Here is a 21,210-nt window from a genome sequence, read left to right as displayed (position 1 = left end):
ATCCCTATCTGCGTATTTAAAAACATTTTAAAATAGGAATCTGAAGTGGGCTTTAGTACTGGCTGGTATCTTGGTACCAAAGCCCATTTCGGATTCCTATTTTTAAATGTTTTTAAATAAAACCGTAGTAATTCACCGAAGTCTCATGCAGCTTCGGGCAGGACACTTTAATAACTGTGCGGAAACAGAATTAACACCAAAGATTTTGAACGATTTAACTTTGGATCTATGATCCGAAGCTCAATTCGCTCAAGCCTACTTTGGGGCCATTATATACTAATTAGAGATGAGCAAAGTTTTGAAAAATTCGATTTAGACGATTCACCAAACTTCGTCAAGAAATTCAATTTGTTCCGAATAAATCTGGTATACCCATTCCCCTTTGCCTAATCATATGTATCCCACTTTGTGGCTCAATCTCAGTGTGAAGGCTTGGAACTTAAACTGCAGGGAGAGTACAGTGGGAGCCGTGTGCATTATGTTCTAGTACACTCACATTCATACTTAATCTGTTCTGTAGGTACTGTGCCATCAGTATAAGGCCTCATACACACGACAGTTGTTTTTTGCGTCCCCTAAAAAATGGATGCGGCATCCGTTTTTTTGGGGAGGATCCGTTTTTTTCAACAGATCCCTTGTAATAAATGCCTATCCTTGTCCGCAAATGTGAAAAAAGTAGGACATGCACTATTTTTTTGCTGAAGGGAAACACGGACAACGGACGCGGAACACAAACGGATGAACTATCAACTTTTTTTGCTGACCCATTGGAATGAATGGGTCCCCATTCTATCCGCAAAAAAACGGAACAGAGGCCGAGAAAAACAACTGTTGTGTGCATGAGGCCTAAAAGGCAGTTGTAATTTATCGCCCTCTACATCACTGTGTAGGGCACCAAGATTGATAACGAATCCCTTCTGTTAGCTGTCAAATTACTGAGCATCATTATTACAGGTTAATAAAAGCATCAGGTCTAATTTATCACAGTTGATTTAACTGTGCAGGGCACCAAGATTCAAGTCGTCAGCAGCAGTGGCAGTAACAATGTGCAACAAGATTCATAGGTAATCCCTTCTGTTAAACAAAAATAAAAGCATACAGCACCCTTCAGTAAAACAAAGAAAAAAAAACATGGGCGCTCCTGCAGGAGCTGTGTCCAAATGGCTCCTTAGTGGAACAAAATAAAGAAATAGAGGCAGAGCCAATAGAGTAGTAGAGAAAAAAAATATTCTTCTAATGCACGTTGTGGCAGTCCAAACACATGCTTTTTATTCCCCTCTGTTAGTTGTCGAATCACTGTGCGTCAGTATTACAGGCCAATATTAGCAGCAGGTCTAATTTATCACTGTGGACTTAACCGTGCAGTGCCCCAAGATTCAAGTACTGGCACCATGAGTAGGGAGAGTAGCAGCAGCAGTGGCTGTAACCGTGGCAAAAGTGGCCCTATGTCAGAGTGGGGACAGTGGCAGCAGCAGTGGCAGTAGTGGCCCCATGACGGAGTAAGGAAGGTGACAGTGACTGTATTGTCCCCATGACAGAGAGAGGAGCGGGGGCAGCAGCAGTGTCAGTAATGTTGTTGTGTTAACATCACTGTTTATTTTTCCGTTCTTCTGATCCGTCAGGAGAACAGAAAACTAAAAACAAAACAAAAAAAACAATCCTGTAACTTAACGCCTCTTTCCGATGGTCAGTGTGTTTTGCATCAGTATTTGATCAGTATATGTAAGCCAAAAACAGGAGTGGGTCCAAAACAGAATAAAATGTAATGGAATTATTTGCATTTCATCTGTGTTTTGACCCACTGCTGCTTTTGGTTAACAAATTCTGACCATGGGAAAAAAGGTCATACGGATGTTCAAAATACAGAAGAGGCTAATAATACAGAGGAGGCCATTTTATATACTAATAATACAGATGGGGCTATTATATATGCTAATAATACAGAGGTGGCTATTATATATACACTAATAATACAGAGGAGAACATTATATATACTAATAATACAGAGGGGGCTATTATATTTACTAATAATACAGAGGGGGCCATTATATATTCTAATAATACAGAGGAGGCCATTATATATACTAATAATACAGAGGGGACCATTATATATCCTAATAATACAGATGGGGCCATTATATATAATAAAATAATACACAGGAGTACATTATACACTGCTCAAAAAAATAAAGGGAACACAAAAATAACACATCCTAGATCTGAATTAATTAAATATTCTTCTGAAATACTTTGTTCTTTACATAGTTGAATATGCTGACAACAAAATCACACAAAAATAAAAAAATGGAAATCAAATTTTTTAACCCATGGAGGTCTGGATTTGGAGTCACACTCAAAATTAAAGTGGAAAAACACACTACAGGCTGATCCAACTTTGATGTAATGTCCTTAAAACAAGTCAAAATGAGGCTCAGTAGTGTGTGTGGCCTCCACATGCCTGTATGACCTCCCTACAACGCCTGTGCATTCTCCTGATGAGGTGGCAGATGGTCTCCTGAGGGATCTCCTCCCAGACCTGGACTAAAGCATCTGCCAACTCCTGGACAGTCTGTGGTGCAACGTGACGTTGGTGGATAGAGCGAGACATGATGTCCCAGATGTGCTCAATTGGATTCAGGTCTGGGGAACGGGCAGGCCAGTCCATAGCATCAATGCCTTTGTCTTGCAGGAACTGCTGACACACTCCAGCCACATGAGGTCTAGCATTGTCTTGCATTAGGAGGAACCCAGGGCCAACCGCACCAGCATATGGTCTCACAATGGGTCTGAGGATCTCATCTCGGTACCTAATGGCAGTCAGGCTACCTCTTGCGAGCACATGGAGGACTGTGCGGCCCTCCAAAGAAATGCCACCCCACACCATTACTGACCCAATGCCAAACCGGTCATGCTGGAGGATGTTGCAGTCAGCAGAACGTTCTCCACGGCGTCTCCAGACTCTGTCACGTCTGTCACATGTGCTCAGTGTGAGCCTGCTTTCATCTGTGAAGAGCACAGGGCGCCAGTGGCGAATTTGCCAATCTTGGTGTTCTCTGGCAAATGCCAAACGTCCTGCACGGTGTTGGGCTGTAAGCACAACCCCCACCTGTGGACGTCGGGCCCTCATATCACCCTCATGGAGTCTGTTTCTGACCGTTTGAGCAGACACATGCACATTTGTGGCCTGCAGGAGGTCATTTTGCAGGGCTCTGGCAGTGCTCCTCCTGTTCCTCCTTGCACAAAGGCGGAGGTAGCGGTCCTGCTGCTGGGTTGTTGCCCTCCTACGGCCTCCTCCATGTCTCCTGATGTACTGGCCTGTCTCCTGGTAGCGCCTCCATGCTCTGGACACTACGCTGACAGACACAGCAAACCTTCTTGCCACAGCTCGCATTGATGTGCCATCCTGGATAAGCTGCACTACCTGAGCCACTTGTGTGGGTTGTAGACTCCGTCTCATGCTACCACTAGAGTGAAAGCACCGCCAGCATTCAAAAGTGACCAAAACATCAGCCAGGAGCATAGGAACTGAGAAGTGGTCTGTGGTCACCACCTGCAGAATCACTCTTTATTGGGGGTGTCTTGCTAATTGCCTATAATTTCCACCTGTTGTCTATCCCATTTGCACAACAGCATGTGAAATTGATTGCCACTCAGTGTTGCTTCCTAAGTGGACAGTTTCACAGAAGTGTGATTGACTTGGAGTTACATTGTGTTGTTTAAGTGTTCCCTTTATTCTTTTGAGCAGTGTATATACTAATAATACATAGGGGACATTATTTTGTATATATATATATATACTAATAATACAGAGGGGGCCATTATATATGCTAATAATACAGTAGGGGCATTATATATATACACTGCTAAAAAAAATAAAGGGAACACTTAAACAACACAATGTAACTCCAAGTCAATCACACTTCTGTGAAATCAAACTGTCCACTTAGGAAGCAACACTGAGTGACAATCAATTTCACATGCTATTGCGCAAATGGGATAGACAACAGGTGGAAATTATAGGCAATTAGCAAGACACCCCCAATAAAGGAGTGGTTCTGCAGGTGGTAACCACAGACCACTTCTCAGTTCCTATGCTTCCTGGCTGATGTTTTGGTCACTTTTGAATGCTGGCGGTGCTTTGTGCAAGGAGGAACGGGTTAATGGTGCACTGATGTAGTACACCAATTGATACCTTATGGCGCAAAGATATCAATTGGTGTACTACATCAGTGCACCATTAACCTTTTTCCTATTGCAACTATGTAAAGAACAAAGTATTTCAGAAGAATATTTAATTAACTCAGATCTAGGATGTGTTATTTTTGTGTTCCCTTTATTTTTTTGAGCAGTATATATATATATATATATACACACACACATACTAATAATACAGAGGGAGTATTATATATACTGTACTAAAAATGCAGAGGGGGGCCATTGTATATTCTAATAATACAGAGGGGCGCCATTATATATGCTAATAATGCAGAGGTGATCATTATATATACTAATAATACAAAGGGGGAATGATATATACTATCCATACAGAGGACTTTATACATATAAAGACAGTGAGTGGGCACTGCCAGAGGGTGGTGTCTTTTATCTAGGTGTACTACAGGGGGCATTAAAATACAGAGTACACTACAGAGGATCATTATAACTACATGGGGCACTGAAGCAGGTCTTTATAAATATTGGTGCTACTGCAAGGGTCTTTATAAATACTTGGACCTCTATAGGTGGCATTATAACTACTGCAGTCACTGTAGGGGACTTTATTACTACTGTGGGCTCTTATAGGAATGCTTTATAGAGGGGCCTTGTTACTGCTGGGGACACTATAGGATGCCTTATTTCTACAAAGGTGGCATTAATAATATTGGGGGTGCTGGAGGTATCATTATTGAGCCCAATATGGAGAACATTACTACTAATAATGTTGCTATTGTAGGTACTACTATTGAGAACAGTTTGGGAGCATATTATTATGGGGGACTATCTGTACAGAACTAGCACAGTTGTGGGGATAGCAGCAGGATTTATGTCTATTTATTTATTGCACTTATATAGTGCTACTATATTCCACAGTGCTTTTTAGACAATGCAATGTATGTCTTTGGAGTGTGGGATGAAATTGGAGTACCCCCACCCAAATACGGGGAGAACATACAAACTCCATGCAGATGTTGGCCTTGGTTGGATTCGAACCTAGGACCCCAGCAATACAAGGCACCAGTGCTAACCACCGAGCCACCAGGAGGGAGAGGATGATAGTAAAGTGAGGAATCTAACATAGTTTTCTGTGATAAACTCTGCAAAGACGAGACGCGGACGAAATAATGTATCATGGCGGTCTTATTTCCAAATGGAGACGTTGAGGAAAGAGTGTACATCAGAGGAGACATCACTGGATGTAAGAGGTATATGCTTCTGTATTTTACTGTATATTTGTTAGCGATGTATATAATGTCCATCCAAATATCTGTTTCACGGTAGAGTTGGAGGTGGTGGATTGAGAATTTGTCCCATACTGCTGTAGCCTGGCCCTGGACTTCAGGTCACACTGTGAGTTCTTAATTACAAGTTACAAGTTCTTAATGTGAGTGTTTAATACACTGCCTGTCCAAAAGAAATCCACCTGAATTTAACTAAGCAAATATTGTGTTTCCCCGAAAATAAGACATCCCGCGAAAATAAGACCTACTTCCAGCTTTGCCTCTCGCTGTAATATAAGGCATCCCCCCGAAAATAAGACCTCCCCGATAATAAAGCCTCCCCGATCATAAGACCCCCCCCCCCCCCCCGGAATATAAGGCCCCCGAAGCTACTGTAAGGCGTCTGACTCCTCTGGACCGTATCGGCGGGCGCCGCCCCGCAGCTCACTGATTTGCCGCAGCGCAGCCAGAGCTGTTCAGGCAGTGCAAGGTCTCTATAAATCAGAGAGCCTGCGCCGCCGCCAGGACAAGCTGCTGCCTGCTACTTGCTCTGCCCTGACGGAGTCTGGCTGACTCACAATTAGACAGTGAGTGAGTCGCGCAGGGCAGGAGTCGGGCACATTGTGTGGAATGGCCGGCACGGACACACAGGGGTGACTAAGGTAAGGGGGGGGGGGGGAATGTCTGATAAAGTGGTGGGGGATGTCTGGTGAAGGTGGGAGGGGGGGAGAGACTAAATAATCTACTGTCCGCTGGCACAGGGGAGGGGGATCACTTAAAATGACACAGGGGGATCAGAGGGGGGGCAATCAAAATGACACAGGAGGATCAGAAGGGGGTACTAAAATGGTAATCCCCCCCTTTGATTCTCCTGTGCCATTTTGAGTCCCCCTTCTGATCCCCCTGTGTCATTTTGATTCCCCCCTCTGATCCCCCTGTGTCATGGAAAAATAAGACATCCCTGAAAATAAGACCTAGCGCATCTTTGGGAGCAAAAATTAATATAAGACACTGTCTTATTTTCGGGGAAACAGGGTAGTTATGAGCCTCCTATTGGATAATTACTGCATGGGCGATTATCTTTCAGCTGGCAACAAGTTATTTAACCCCAACTGGTGCAATGAGTTGCTTCTCATTTCTTAAACAACCATGTCGAAAGACACATCTCGTGGTCGTGGGAAATATGTTAGTCTGTTTGAGAAGGGTGAAATCATTGGCATGCATCAAGCAGAGAAAACATCTAAGGAGATTGCAGAAACTACTAAAATTGGGTTAAGAACTGTCCAACGCATTATTAAAAACTGGACGGATAGTGGGGACCCATCGTATTCGAGGAAGAAATGTGGTGGGAAAAAAATCCTGAATGATCGTGACCGGCGATCACTTAAACGTTTGGGGAGATCAAATCGAAGAAAAACAACAGTAGAACTCAGGGCTATGTTTAATAGTGAAAGTAAGAGCATTTCCACACGCACAATGCAAAGGGAACTCAAGGGATTGGGACTGAACAGCTGTGTAGCCGTAATAAAATCACTAATCAGTGAGGCAAACCAGAAAAAAAAGGCTTCAATTTGCTAGGGAGCATAAAGATTGGACTCTGGAGCAATTGAAGAAGGTCATGTGGTCTGATGAGTCCAGATTTACCCTGTTCCAGAGTGATGGGCGCATCAGGGTAAGAAGAGAGGCAGATGAAGTGATGCACACATCATGCCTGGTGCCTACTGTACAAGCCTGTGGGGGCAGTGCTATGATCTGGGGTTGCTGCAGTTGGTCAGGTCTAGGTTCAGCAACAGTATGTGCTCCAAGAATGAGGTCAGCTGACTACCTGAACATACTGAATGACCAGGTTATTCCATCAATGGATTTTTTCTTCCCTGATGGCACGGGCATATTACAAGATGACAATGCCAGGATTCATCCGGCTCAAATTGTGAAAGAGTGGTTCAGGGAGCATGTGAGACATCATTTTCACACATGGATTGGCCACCACAGAGTCCAGACCTTAACCCCATTCAGAATCTTTGGGATGTGCTGGAGAAGGCTTTGCGCAGCAGTCAGACCCTACCATCATCAATGCAAAATATTGGTGAAAAATTAATGCAACACTGGATGGAAATAAATCTTGTGACATTGCAGAAGCTTATCGAAACAATACCACAGCGAATGTGTGCCGTAATCAAAGCTAAAGGCGGTCCAATGAAATATTAGAGTGTGTGACCTTTTTTTTTTTTTTGCAGCGATGTCCATAAATCAGTGGCATAAATCATATTGATTTAAATTGTCCTTACTTTTCACAGGGCAAAGACTGTGCATGTGATCTCACCTGCTGATTTCACGCTTGTGCTGTTACAAGTAAAAGTGCATTTTAAAGGGGTTATCCAGGATTAGAAAATATGGCTGCTTTCTTCCAAAAACTGCAGTCAATGGAGAAGAGCTGTAATACCACACCCAATCTGTGGACAGGGGAGGTGCAGTTTTTGGAAGAAAGCAGCCATGTTTTTCTAATCCTGGATGGATTTGGTGAGTGCTACATTTTTACCTCTATTGGTTGATTTATGGCCAGTTAAAAGGTCTATTTCCTGAAACACATGGATTACAATAGAAAAAAATCTGGTATTCTTTATGGCTTACATGAATATGGAACATAATTTGGAGTAATTTTATGCTACTAATTTTTTTACAAAAAGTATTAGATTCTTCTTTCCATTGATTTCTATTGTTTGTTCCAACATGGCAGAAACAAAACCTTAGGCCACTATCACTCGGGAGAATCCTGGTTAGTATTTAACATCAGTATTTATAAAGCCAGCAATAAACGGGTTAACTGTTATCTCTCCCAATCCCCCACACAAATTCATTATCAGCCAAGCATGCATATGTTGTCTGTCAATGGGAGAGAGAAGAAAGCCACTGCCAGACACCTCTGCCAGGTGGTTTATCTCCCCAAGATCAAAAAGATTAGACATATTCCCAACCCATTTGTTTGTCCACATGATGTCAACAGAAAGTAGGGAGGCCCCGTACACATTGAATGGTCAGGATTTTCCACTGAAATTAGCAGGTTTGGCTGACATACATCTGATATGTATAGCTAGTTTAAAGTGGTATTCCTATTTTAAACATTGATGACATATCGCTAGGGTATGCCATTATTGTCAGATAGGATGCAGATGGGACTTCTGGAACACACTCCTATCGCCCTGAAGGAAAGTGTACAGTGCAAGCACAACCACCCTCCATTCTCAGCTGTGGGAGTTCCAAAAATAGCTGAGTGCTGGCTCGGCTATCTACAGCAGTCCCATAGTGGTGAATGTGGAGGTGGATGTGCATGCACAGTTCTCCATCCATTCACTACTATGGGAATTTTGAAAATAGCCAAGCACGCTCGCAGATCGGTGAATGGAGAGGTGGCCATGCATGTTTTGTGTGATCACCTTCTCTTTGGGAGCCCTGTTCTGGTGGTAGGAGCAGGTTCCAGAGGTGAGACCCTTATTTATCTGACATTGATGCCTCTGATATGCAATCAATGACTGAGATGGGACAAGTGTCACCGCCAGTTCTGTGAGAAGGTCTGGCAGACATTCTTCTCTACCTCTTGCATGACGTTCTTTGTTTTGGTTTCACTTTCTCATCTCCTTTCCTTCTCCCAGGTGTCACCTATTTAGACTAATTGTCTCCCTTTATATTCCCTCCCATACTGCCTCACTTTGCGGTTTATACTACTTCCTGGATGAGGTGTTCACTGCTGGAGGCTGCTGCTGCTGTTTGCTCAGATAAGTCATTTCCTTTATTTGTGTTTCCTTGCTGGCTTGATTCTAGGTGACCCTGACTCAGGGAGCCGGTCGTCGTGTCCCCTCACTATTATAGGGTTTTCAGGTGTCACACAGTCTTAGGTACGTGGGCATGCAATCGTCTAATATTGAGATCCTTGCATGGGCATAGCAGTCAGGGAGAGCTCTTAGGGTTTTATAGGGCTCACCCATATGCTCCTTAGTTTGGGTTCAAGCCAGTCGGATGTTTATTTATAAGTTCCAGCTATCTGCAACACCATCTGTGACAACAAGCCCTTTAAACCAAGACCAGAAGTGGGTCCAAAACATAGAAGAGGTACTAATCTTCCTATTATGCTTTTGCTTTGATAATATTCTAACCTGGTTTTGGCTTAGATGTACTAATGCAAAAATGCAGACTAAAATATGATTGAATAACAGGAGCCTCATGTAGTTGATCACTTGGTCCGATATTAAACTGGATTATTGAGATTAAGTGTAAGGTTAAAAGACACAGACATTCCCATTAAAAATTGTGAGAATCCATGCAATAAACTCCCGTGATTAATGTCTTTTCAGTAGTGCAATTGGTATTCACTTTCCATAAAATAACTTCAAAATTGAAAATGAATGTTACTCTTCTGAAAATGTCAATAGTCCTCTATCTCCCTCAAGCAATGATACGGGTATGTCAAGCTTTATGCCCTAGACATTATAGGACAATAGGAATGCAAACACACTGGATCCTCACAATAAAGCGTAGATGTGGTTGGGTACGTTTGGTAATGATGCATTTAATAACAGCAGCTTTTTAGCTCAAGAGAGAAGATAATAGGTGAAAAGGTCACAGCAGCTAAATCTGCCATATGCACATAGAAATACTCTAAACTCTAGAGCTACAATTAGCTATGAAGAACAGCCGTGAGGATATTCGAAGGGAAAAAATAATCTGCTAATGCAGTCATTATAGAATTAAGAAAATGCAGTCTTTTTATAGTAGCTTAAAATGAACACTGAAAGGTATTCTGGCACAGGTAGCGAAATACATCATGGAACTAAATACACAAAGGAACTATGAAGTAATAATTGTGTGGGGAGTATTGTTTTCTTTAATGTACTTCTTGTTTGGAAAAATAACTGAAATAAAGTGGCCTAAATGGGAGAAAATGCTGAAAAACCCCAACACTGTGGCGTGTTTATAACCGGGGGAGCAATTCCTCCGCATGTGATCCGTTGCTCACGGCAATCCCCAGCAAATATGCATTCAATGGAGGATGTCGGCAGCGGACCAGCATTATGCAATGGAACATTCTAAACATATCAAGAAAAATAACTGAAATAAAGTGGCCTAAATGGGAGAAAATGCTCAAAAACCCCAACACTGTGGCGTGTTTATAACCGGGGGAGCAATCCCTCCACAAGTGATCCCCAGCAAAAATGCATTCAATGGAGGATGTCGGCAGCGGACCACATGCACCACAATGGCATCCTACACAAGATGGGATAATGTGTGGATGCAAATATAAAAATACATAAATCACTGCGAAAGGTGCACCACAATGATATGCAACTAATCCCTCAAGCTGATGTTAAGAACTGAGACTTTAGCTAATGTATTCCTGTCAGGATATCAAGGTATCTGAGTGTGGCAGGGGTTCCTACCACTAGACTACCTACGGTGAGAGGTGCTAAGATACAACTTACAGTGAGATCACTCAGGTAGTGAGAGAAGGGATAGGGCTGCGAGCCCCACCTATAACAGGCCATGTGACACAGGCTACCAGGTGCACTAGAATGTTACCAGCATTGCTAAATGGCACATTCCATACATATCAAGAAAAATAACTGAAATAAAGTGGCCTAAATGGGAGGAAATGCTCAAAAACCCCAAACACTGTGGCGTGTTTATAACCGGGGGAGCAATTCCTCCACAAGTGATTCGTTGCTCACGGCAATCCCCAGCAAAAATGCATTCAATGGAGGGTAAATCACTGCAAAAGGTGCACCACAATGATATGCAACTGACAATACTGGCTAATCCCTCAGGCTGATGTTAAGAACTGAGACTTTAGCCAATGTATTCCAGTTGCATATCATTGTGATATAAAGATATATTAGAAACTTAATAAGAGAAGAATTTTAATCGTATTTAAATAAAAACACACAATGGTATTTAACGGCAATCAATTTAACCCCTTCCTTCCCCATACTGTATATTTACATCATCATGCAGTTCCCACAAACTGACTGATATAGAGATGGCATATCTCACTTGAGGGTCTCAGATGTATTATACAGTTCTTACCTCATCCTAATGGCCAGGATTGACAGGAAATACCACAAATGTCCCAAGGTAATACTACGAGAACAAGGCCTGAACAGCATGTCCTGGGTGCATATACTGTTGCCTGTGACAGGCCTTGTGCATTTATCCTGTCTGTCCTTTTACAACGCCATATTTAACAGCAACTTTAGGTGATCTCTCAGCCTAACCATTAAACTGTCTACAAAACTCTTAGTTTAGGTACAAGCACAACTTACTTTTATGAAATAAAATAAAAGGAATAGTGAAATCCATGATACAATATACATGCAATGACATAGACAGAACCTATACAGACTACGCGATTAACATCTATAAATCCTTCATAAGACTGGAGTGATCTATGTGTTCACATAGCTCACAGGAAATTTAATTTATTTTAACCTCAAAATACAAATGGGAGTTTAGCACTGACCTCAAGCACGGAAGGAGGAGACGCACTGCTGTATCCAATGTCAAAAGTTAAGAGCTGAAAGCATTCACTGCACCTGAAATCATTCAGATAAGTAGTTACACAATGTAATATATATTGCTAGTGCTACAATGACAACATCAGCTGATAGAGTTAGCATAGTAGCACTTTTACAGTTATATATATGTATATGTGACCTAGAAAGAAATAAAGGTATTGTATTATATGTGATGACTATAGGTAGAGCAACTTACAGTTACTGTATCTGTTGAAAACTGCACCTTACAAGCATACATTTTTATCATCAGGAGTAGTGTGAATATGAAGCTTTATTCTGCCAGATTCTATTCCTGCAAGTGGTCTGGAGGCAGAGTTTCGCTGTGAAGTGCTTTCTACATTTAGCAGCTCCACAACCCATATGCACCGAGTGACCGCTGTAGTGGTCTCTTGGTTGGATGCAACAGCTGTCACTCAGAACAGAGGAGATGGGCCTGTAAAGTAGCTCAATGCAGAAGGCACTTCACAGTGAAGCACTGCCTTCAGTGCACTTGCGGAAGCAGAATCTGGCAGAATAAAACTTTATATTCACACTACATATGATGATAAAAATGTATGCTTGTACTGCTCTCCCAAGTCCCTTCCTAGTGCTGGCACCAGTTTTACATTGTCTAAACTACTCACATACGCGCTTTAACTAGAAAGACACATTGAGGTTGGATTCACACGAGCATAATACAGATGTCTTTTAAGACCATGTTACTCCTGTGTGTTACAGTCCAACAGTTAGGGCTCATTCAGACGTATGCTGTCCGCAAAAATGCGGATCAGTTTTTTTGCGGATCCACAAAAAAAGGATAGCATTCAGTATTTTTGCGGACCCATAGACTTCAATGGGGCCATGTCCTGATTTTCACGGACAAGTATAGGACATGTTTCATTTGTTTTGCGGAACCGTGGAATAGAAAAGGGCCCCATAGAAGTGAGTGGGTCAGCATAATCCACAAAAAAACGGATCCGCATTTTTGCGGATAGCATAAGGCCGTCTAAATGAGCCCTTAGTTTAACTGACCTGAACTCTCAGAATCATATATTCTTATGATCCTGAGAGATCGAGTCAGTTAAACCTGCAGTCAGACCACAACACGTGGGAGTAATATGGACATAAAGGCACCACAGTCCCTTCCAATAGCTGATCATCAGGGATGGCTGGAGTCGGGACCCCGTCTATAAGATATTAATGACTGATCCTAAGGATAATAATAGGGCAATAATAACTGGCAGGAGTGTACACACAAAACATAGGACCCGATACAGGGGCGCACTGCCAATGAGGCAATTGCTTCAGGTGGTGACACCTAGGGACAAATGGAGGGCGGCGGCAGGGCCCTGGGCAATGGGCACTTCCATTATGGAACCATGTATCTCTCAAAATTCAAGTGTTTTGCCAACCTCAGGAAAGCAATAAATGCTGCAACGAAGCCTATCAGAGGCTGGCACAGGCGGCACAATGACATCATCATCATCACCTGAGCCGAACTGCATACAGCTCAGGTAGGACACAGACCAGAAGAAGCCTGTGTCCTGCACCGCATCCTGACAGCCGCATAGAGGTAAGTATTTGAGTTTGTTATTCTTCTTTGGAACCATGCTATTAGGCCTTTATGGGAGGAAGCGTCGTGCACTGAGGGGAAATAGTTTCTTCTTGGAGCACTGGACACTTGGCTGGCACAAATTTTAAGAGGACATTTTTCTGCTTGCACACTTTACAAGGGGGTGTTTTTTATACTGGCACGTGTTATAAGGGGGCATTTCTTGTACTGGCACGTGTTATAAGGGGGCATTTCTTGTACTGGCACACATTATAAGGGGGCATTTTTTGTACTGGCACACATGATAAAGGAGTATTTTTTGTAATGGTATACATTATAAGAGGGCATTCTTTGTAATGGCACACATTATAAGGGGGCATTTTTTGTACTGGCACACATAAGAGGGCATTTTTTGTACTGGAACACATTATAAGGGGGGTCATTTTTGTACTGGAATGTTTAGGAGCCTTTTTTTTCCATTGGCCCACATCATAAGGGAATCTATTACTATTCAGAGTCATTATGGTGGGCTTTATTACTACTAGGAGACTATGGGAAATTATTAATATTGGGGTCACTATTAACACTAAAAGCACTCTGGCAGAGAATTATTACTATTGGTGGGACTTTGGGGGAGCACAGTAACATCTTAGCACAATTACTTTTGGGGTACATTATGTTTATGGCACTATTATTGTCAGGGCCACTATTTGCTGGACACAGTTATTTTCGGAGTACACTATGTTTATGGCATTATTATTGTCAGGGCCACTGATTGCTGGACACAGTTATTTTTGAGGGCACTGTGTGGCAATAATTATTGAAGGGGGCACTGTCTGTGTGGTACTTGTACTTTCAAGGGGATTATTTATTTCTGCAGTATAGCATTGGGGAGCACAGTATTGGGGGTGGCAGGATGGTGTGTTGAGAGGATGGGAGGATGATGAAAAAGTAGGAAACTAAGAAGTCTGTTTGTCAAATTCTGCAGAAACAAGAGATGGCTGAAAGAAATCATCATGGCGGTCTGGCCCAAATGGAGAAGGTCAGGAAAGAGTGTCCACATCAGAGGAGACATCACTGGCTCTGTATGTTTGGAAGCGCTGTATGAAATGTTTTGAAATTTTTTAACAGTAGGGCTGGAGTGAAGGGGTTAGGTTGAGAATTTGGCATTGGGGACGATGACATTTTGCCTCAGGTAGCAGAAAGGCTAGATGCACCCTGGGCCCCAGGGCAAAACAGTATGCACCTCCTGAGAGCTCCAACAAATGTACTTATTGCCTAATTACTGTAAAATATACCTTTATGGGGTGGGGCCTCCGTTAATATTGATCTGCTATGCATGCAGTCTGTCAGTATCTCTACCGTGTGCAGTATGTAACAGATTTATTACCAGGGTGCACATCATGTTGATGAATCTGGCTTAGACTACAAAGTCTCACCTTTTCCAACCTTTTTCACTAGAAAACTGGAGGATATTAAAAAAAAAACATGTAGCACTCTGTACCATACTGAAACCTCACCACCACACTGACTTCAGCACTCAGTACAAACAGTAAATTTTTCAATGCATGTACACTTGACAGCTGAAATAAATACATTGACACATCTCAATACAATTTTTAATACTATTTTCCTTCACAAAATTATAAAACTGTCTGCCTGCAACCATCACTAGGTGGAGCTCAATGCATAGGAATCTACATACTTGCCACTGAAGTTAATAGAAGCTGTAGAAATCTCTATGTGCTGAGCTCCCCCTAGTGGCAGCTGCAGGAAAATTCTATAGCTGTACATCAGGAAGAAATTCAGTGCAGGTCTCCTTTCACAAAAGGCCCCAGTTAGGTCATCCCTGAAAACTGGTATCAAAATTCATACATGTGCTGCACAGTCAGAACAACTAGCTATATAACTTGGTTGAAATCTATGTATTCTGAGAACTATAGAGTCACCCAGTGAGATTTTTTTTATTATGGATAAACATAAAGCGTAGCTGAGCAGCTACAGATAAAAAATCTGCATCATTAGCCTGTCCCCAAGTCTAGCCAACAGCGCATGTTTCATGAAACTCATCATCAAACCACAGGCACATCTATCATATTGGCAAACTGGAGATGAATCCACATATGTTGCTAGAAGGGAATCCAAAATATGTATTGTTGAATACCCCAGGACATATTTGAATGTCTAAACCCCAAGCCACAAATGTGTTCCATATCATTCCACCCTTTGATGAAGAAAGCGCTAATGGAACTTAGGAATGAAGAATACAAAAATAATTAACAGGGATTGCAAGACAGAGCATGATTGCAACGTGTACTTTTACTCCCTAGTGAGAAAACGCATTAAGACCACATTCTACTGAGGTATCAATCACGGATCATTTTCGATGCCATTACATTATAAACTATGCAGTGGGTGCATTGAGAATAGCTCAACCCGTGTGTACAGGTAGCTGGAAATGGGAGCTTTGGCATAACTTAATAGAACCTCATGAGACCAAATCACATTGTTGGCACTGGCATATTCCTGGGCTTGTCAAGCCCACTGTTTGGTCACGAGCCTCAAGAAGATGAAAAAGAATGAAGGCACTAGGATCAATGATATAAAAAATAATGCACAGGTAATTATATATATATATATATATATTGTATGGGATCGCTCTCTCTTAGGGGGTCGCAATCACAGACTTCTCCTCAGACAACGGGGTTCAAGTCCAAATAGTGCTTTATTTTGGCACTTCAGCACCATCACAAACATAAATATCAAAATAAACACCTGCACATCTGGACTCTACCTAATACAAAAGTTCTTCTCCCTGACTCGCCTCTAAGCACACCTTACACACGGAGTCTCAGGCTCCAACCCTTAGCAGGTCAGCTTGCCAAACATAAGTCCAGGGGAGAGATCCGGCTTCTCTAAGCAGCCCAACTGGCTGTGACCACGCAAGCCTCCCAGGCTTCTCTCTCTGTAGGGTCACTTCCTGTCCCCCAGACACATACACAGAGGGTTGATTTATCCCACCCTAATTAATCCGGCTGTTCTCACCTGCGATCACCTCCGGCAAAAGACAACACATGCACTGGAAGAGTGTGGAGTGGCAGATCCCACTACCAAACATATACACCAGTCCAAATAAAATCCAGCCCAGAACAAAATCTAGACAAAACTGTCTCAGCAAACTACACTTGCTAAAACCACTGCAGCTTTCTGGATTTTATTTATCTCACCCAGCTGAAGTATCTGGGTGGGATATACACGCTTATGTTGAATCAGAATTTCATGGTGTCAACAAATCCCCAAAAAGTTGGGACAAGGCCATTTTCACCACTGTGTGGCATCTCCCCTTCTTCTTACAACACTTAACAGACGTCTGGGGACCGAGGAGACCAGTTTCTCAAGTTTAGAAATAGGAATGCTCTCCCATTCTTGTCTAATACAGGCCTCTAACTGTTCAATCGTCTTGGGCCTTCTTTGTTGCACCTTCCTCTTTATGATGCGCCAAATGTTCTCTATAGGTGAAAGATCTGGACTGCAGACTGGCCATTTTAGTACCCGGATCCTTCTCCTACGCAGCCATGATGTTGTGATTGATGCAGAATATGGTCTGGCATTATCTTGTGAAAAATGCAGGGTCTTCCCTGAAAGAGATGACGTCTGGATGGGAGCATATGTTGTTCTAGAACCTGAATATATTTTCTGCATTGATGGTGCCTTTCCAGACATGCAAGCTGCCCATGCCACACGCACTCATGCAACCCCATACCATCAGAAATGCAGGCTTCTGAACTGAGCGTTGATAACAACTTGGGTTGTCCTTGTCCTCTTTGGTCTGGATGACATGGCGTCCCAGATTTCCAAAAAGAACTTCGAATCGTGACTCGTCTGACCACAGAACAGTCTTCCATTTTGCCACACTCCATTTTAAATGATCCCTGGCCCAGTGAAAACGCCTGAGCTTGTGGATCTTGCTTAGAAATGGCTTCTTCTTTGCACTGTAGAGTTTCAGCTGGCAACGGCGGATGGCACGGTGGATTGTGTTCACTGACAATGGTTTCTGGAAGTATTCCTGAGCCCATTCTGTGATTTCCTTTACAGTAGCATTCCTGTTTGTGGTGCAGTGTCGTTTAAGGGCCCGGAGATCACGGGCATCCAGTATGGTTTTACGGCCTTGACCCTTACGCACAGAGATTGTTCCAGATTCTCTGAATCTTCGGATGATGTTATGCACAGTTGATGATGATAGATGCAAAGTCTTTGCAATTTTTCGCTGGGTAACACCTTTCTGATATTGCTCTACTATCTTTCTGCGCAACATTGTGGGAATTGGTGATCCTCTACCCATCTTGGCTTCTGAGAGACACTGCCACTCTGAGAAGCTCTTTTTATACCCAATCATGTTGCCAATTGACCTAATTAGTGTTAATTGGTCTTCCAGCTCTTCGTTATGCTCAAATTTACTTTTTCCAGCCTCTTATTGCTACGTGTCCCAACTTTTTGGGGATTTGTTGACACCGTGAAAATTGGAATCAACGTATTTTTCCTTTAAAATGATACATTTACTCGGATTAAACGTTTGATCTGTCATCTACGTTCTATTACAAATAAAATATTGACATTTGCCATCTCCACATCATTGCATTCAGTTTTTATTCACAATTTGTTTAGTGTCCCAACTTTTTTGGAATCCGGTTTGTATATGTATTTTCCAATACTACACTGGACAGCTGTAATTTACAGATCAAGTCCCTGTCTATTAACCAGAAATCCTTGTGTGCCTACAGCTATATCATTGGTCACCAAGGTTTCCACGATTTCTCATTGGTAACCCTGCCTATTTACCTAGCAGTACCGGAGTGCAAGTCATATCGGAAGTCTAGGATGCCAAGCGACAATCCCTCCTGAAGCAGTGATGGCAGATATATTGTTTGCACCCATTTATAGAAAAAAAAGACTGAATAGCACGTTTAAAGGGGCTGTCCATGATTTTACTACATCCTCAGTATAGACTGTCAGTATTTGATTGGCGAGGGTCTGACACCAATCAGCTATTCTGCAGTAGCCAGACAATGGCTATGAGGCCCTACGCCACTGGGGGCCCGGGCCGCCGGCTGAGGATTAAATTATTATTTTTTATTCATGTGGCGTAGCTACAGGGGTCGCAGGCCCCTCCAGGACAGAGAAAGCACTATCTGAAGGTCCAGCAGGCTGTGCGATAGGGGTCGGTCAGAGGCAGAGAGGCGTACTTGCAGTGAGGAGAGGGAGTGGTCCTGCTCCCAGTCTGGGCGGCAGTCCTACTGGCCGGAAGTGGAGGAGGTGGAGCGTACAGCGAAGCTGCGTGCTTCTGGGCCTGGCAGCGCTGCTGGAGTGTGGGCGCGCAGACATTCAAGTGGCTGTGAGGTGAGGGCTGGCTGACTCTGGGACTGGTAAAACTTACTCTGGAGTCCTGGACTATTATATCTGGGGAGGAGGGGGGAGCAGGACCCTGGAGGTCTGGTCTGGACCATTATATAGGGGGGAACAGGACACTGGAGGTCTGGACCATTATATCTGGGGAGGAGGGGGAAGTGGGATCCCCGAGGTCTGGACCATTATATCTGGGGAGGAGGGGGGAGTAGGACCCTAGAGGTCTGGACCATTATATTTAGGAAGGGGGGGCAGGACCCTGGAGGTCTGGACCATTATATTTAAGAAGGGGGGAGCAGGACCCTGGAGGTCTGGACCATTATATAGGGGGGAACAGAACATTGGAGGTCTGGACCATTCTATTTAGGGGGGGAGCAGGACCCTGGAGGTCTGGACCATTATATATGGGGAGTAGGGGGAAGCAGGAACCTGGAGGTCTGGACCATTATATAGGCAGGAGGGGAGCAGGACATTGGAGGTCTGGTCTGGACCATTATACAGTTGCAAGAAAAAGTATGTGAACCCTTTGGAATGATATGGATTTCTGCACAAATTGGTCATAAAATGTGATCTGATCTTCATCTAAGTCACAACAATAGACAATCACAGTCTGCTTAAACTAATAACACACAAAGAATTAAATGTTACCATGTTTTTATTGAACACACCATGTAAACATTCACAGTGCAGGTGGAAAAAGTATGTGAACCCTTGGATTTAATAACTGGTTGAACCTCCCTTGGCAGCAATAACTTCAACCAAACGTTTCCTGTAGTTGCAGATCAGACGTGCACAACGGTCAGGAGTAATTCTTGACCATTCCTCTGTACAGAACTGTTTCAGTTCAGCAATATTTTTGGGATGTCTGGTGTGAATCGCTTTCTTGAGGCCATGCCACAGCATCTCAATCGGGTTGAGGTCAGGACTCTGACTGGGCCACTCCAGAAGGCGCATTTTCTTCGGTTTAAGCCATTCTGTTGTTGATTTACTTCTATGCTTTGGGTCGTTGTCCTGTTGCAACACCCATCTTCTGTTGAGCTTCAGCTGGTGGACAGATGGCCTTAAGTTCTCATGCAAAATGTCTTGATAAACTTGGGAATTCATTTTTCCTTCGATGATAGCAATCCATCCAGACCCTGAAGCAGCAAAGCAGCCCCAAACCATGATGCCCCCACCACCATACTTCACAGTTGGGATGAGGTTTTGATGTTGGTGTGCTGTGCCTCTTTTTCTCCACACATAGTGTTGTGTGTTTCTTCCAAACAACTTAACTTTGGTTTCATCTGTCCACAGAATATTTTGCCAGTACTGCTGTGGTACATCCAGGTGCTCTTGTGCAAACTGTAAACATGCAGCAATGTTTTTTTTGGACAGCATTGTCTTCCTCTGTGGTATCCTCCCATGAAATCCATTCTTGTTTAGTGTTTTACGTATTGTAGATTCGCTAACAGGGATGTTAGCATATGCCAGAGACTTTTGTAAGTCTTTAGCTGACACTCTAGGATTCTTCTTCACCTCATTGAGCAGTCTGCGCTGTGCTCTTGCAGTCATCTTTACAGGACGGCCACTCCTAAGGAGAGTAGCAGCAGTGCTGAACTTTCTCCATTTATAGACAATTTGTCTTACCGTGGACTGATGAACAGCAAGGCTTTTGGAGATACTTTTATAACCCTTTCCAGCTTTATGCAAGTCAACAATTCTTAATCGTAGGTCTTCTGAGAGCTCTTTTGTGCGAGGCATCATTCACATCAGGCAATGCTTCTTGTGAAAAGCAAACCCAGAACTGGTGTGTGTTTTTTATAGGGCAGGGCAGCTGTAACCAACACCTCCAATCTCATCTCATTGATTGGACTCCAGTTGGCTGACACCTCACTCCAATTAGCTCTTGGAGATGTCATTAGTCTAGGGGTTCACATACTTTTTCCACCTGCACTGTGAATGTTTACATGGTGTGTTCAATAAAAACATGGTAACATTTAATTCTTTGTGTGTTATTAGTTTAAGCAGACTGTGATTGTCTATTGTTGTGACTTAGATGAAGATCAGATCACATTTTATGACCAATTTGTGCAGAAATCCATATCATTCCAAAGGGTTCACATACTTTTTCTTGCAACTGTATAGGGGGAAACAGGACACTGGAGGTCTGGACCATTATATCTGGGGAGGAGGGGGAAGTGGGATCCCCGAGGTCTGGACCATTATATCTGGGGACTGGCGGTGAGAGATTTAGGATGGGTGTGGGGGTGGGAGATCTGGGAGGGGTGTGGGGATG

General features: G+C 43.1%; 1 protein-coding gene across 3 annotated transcripts in view; it reads right to left on the bottom strand.

Annotated features, from left to right (window-relative positions):
- CPED1 (cadherin like and PC-esterase domain containing 1) overlaps positions 1 to 21,210 on the bottom strand; it is a 463,541-nt gene that overhangs the window by 313,043 nt on the left and 129,288 nt on the right. For all 3 annotated transcript variants that reach the window (XR_005774778.1, XR_005774791.1, XM_040411583.1), the window contains exon 8: positions 11,947 to 12,019. Coding sequence is in view for 1 of the 3 variants with exons in the window: in XM_040411583.1 (XP_040267517.1) it covers positions 11,947 to 12,019 (73 nt within the window). In the remaining 2 variants the exon portion in view is untranslated. The remainder of the gene's footprint in view (positions 1 to 11,946; positions 12,020 to 21,210) is intronic.

The sequence above is a fragment of the Bufo bufo genome, chromosome 1 (assembly GCF_905171765.1).
Source record: "Bufo bufo chromosome 1, aBufBuf1.1, whole genome shotgun sequence".
Taxonomy (NCBI): domain Eukaryota; kingdom Metazoa; phylum Chordata; class Amphibia; order Anura; family Bufonidae; genus Bufo; species Bufo bufo.
This window is presented reverse-complemented; position numbering and strand designations above follow the sequence as displayed.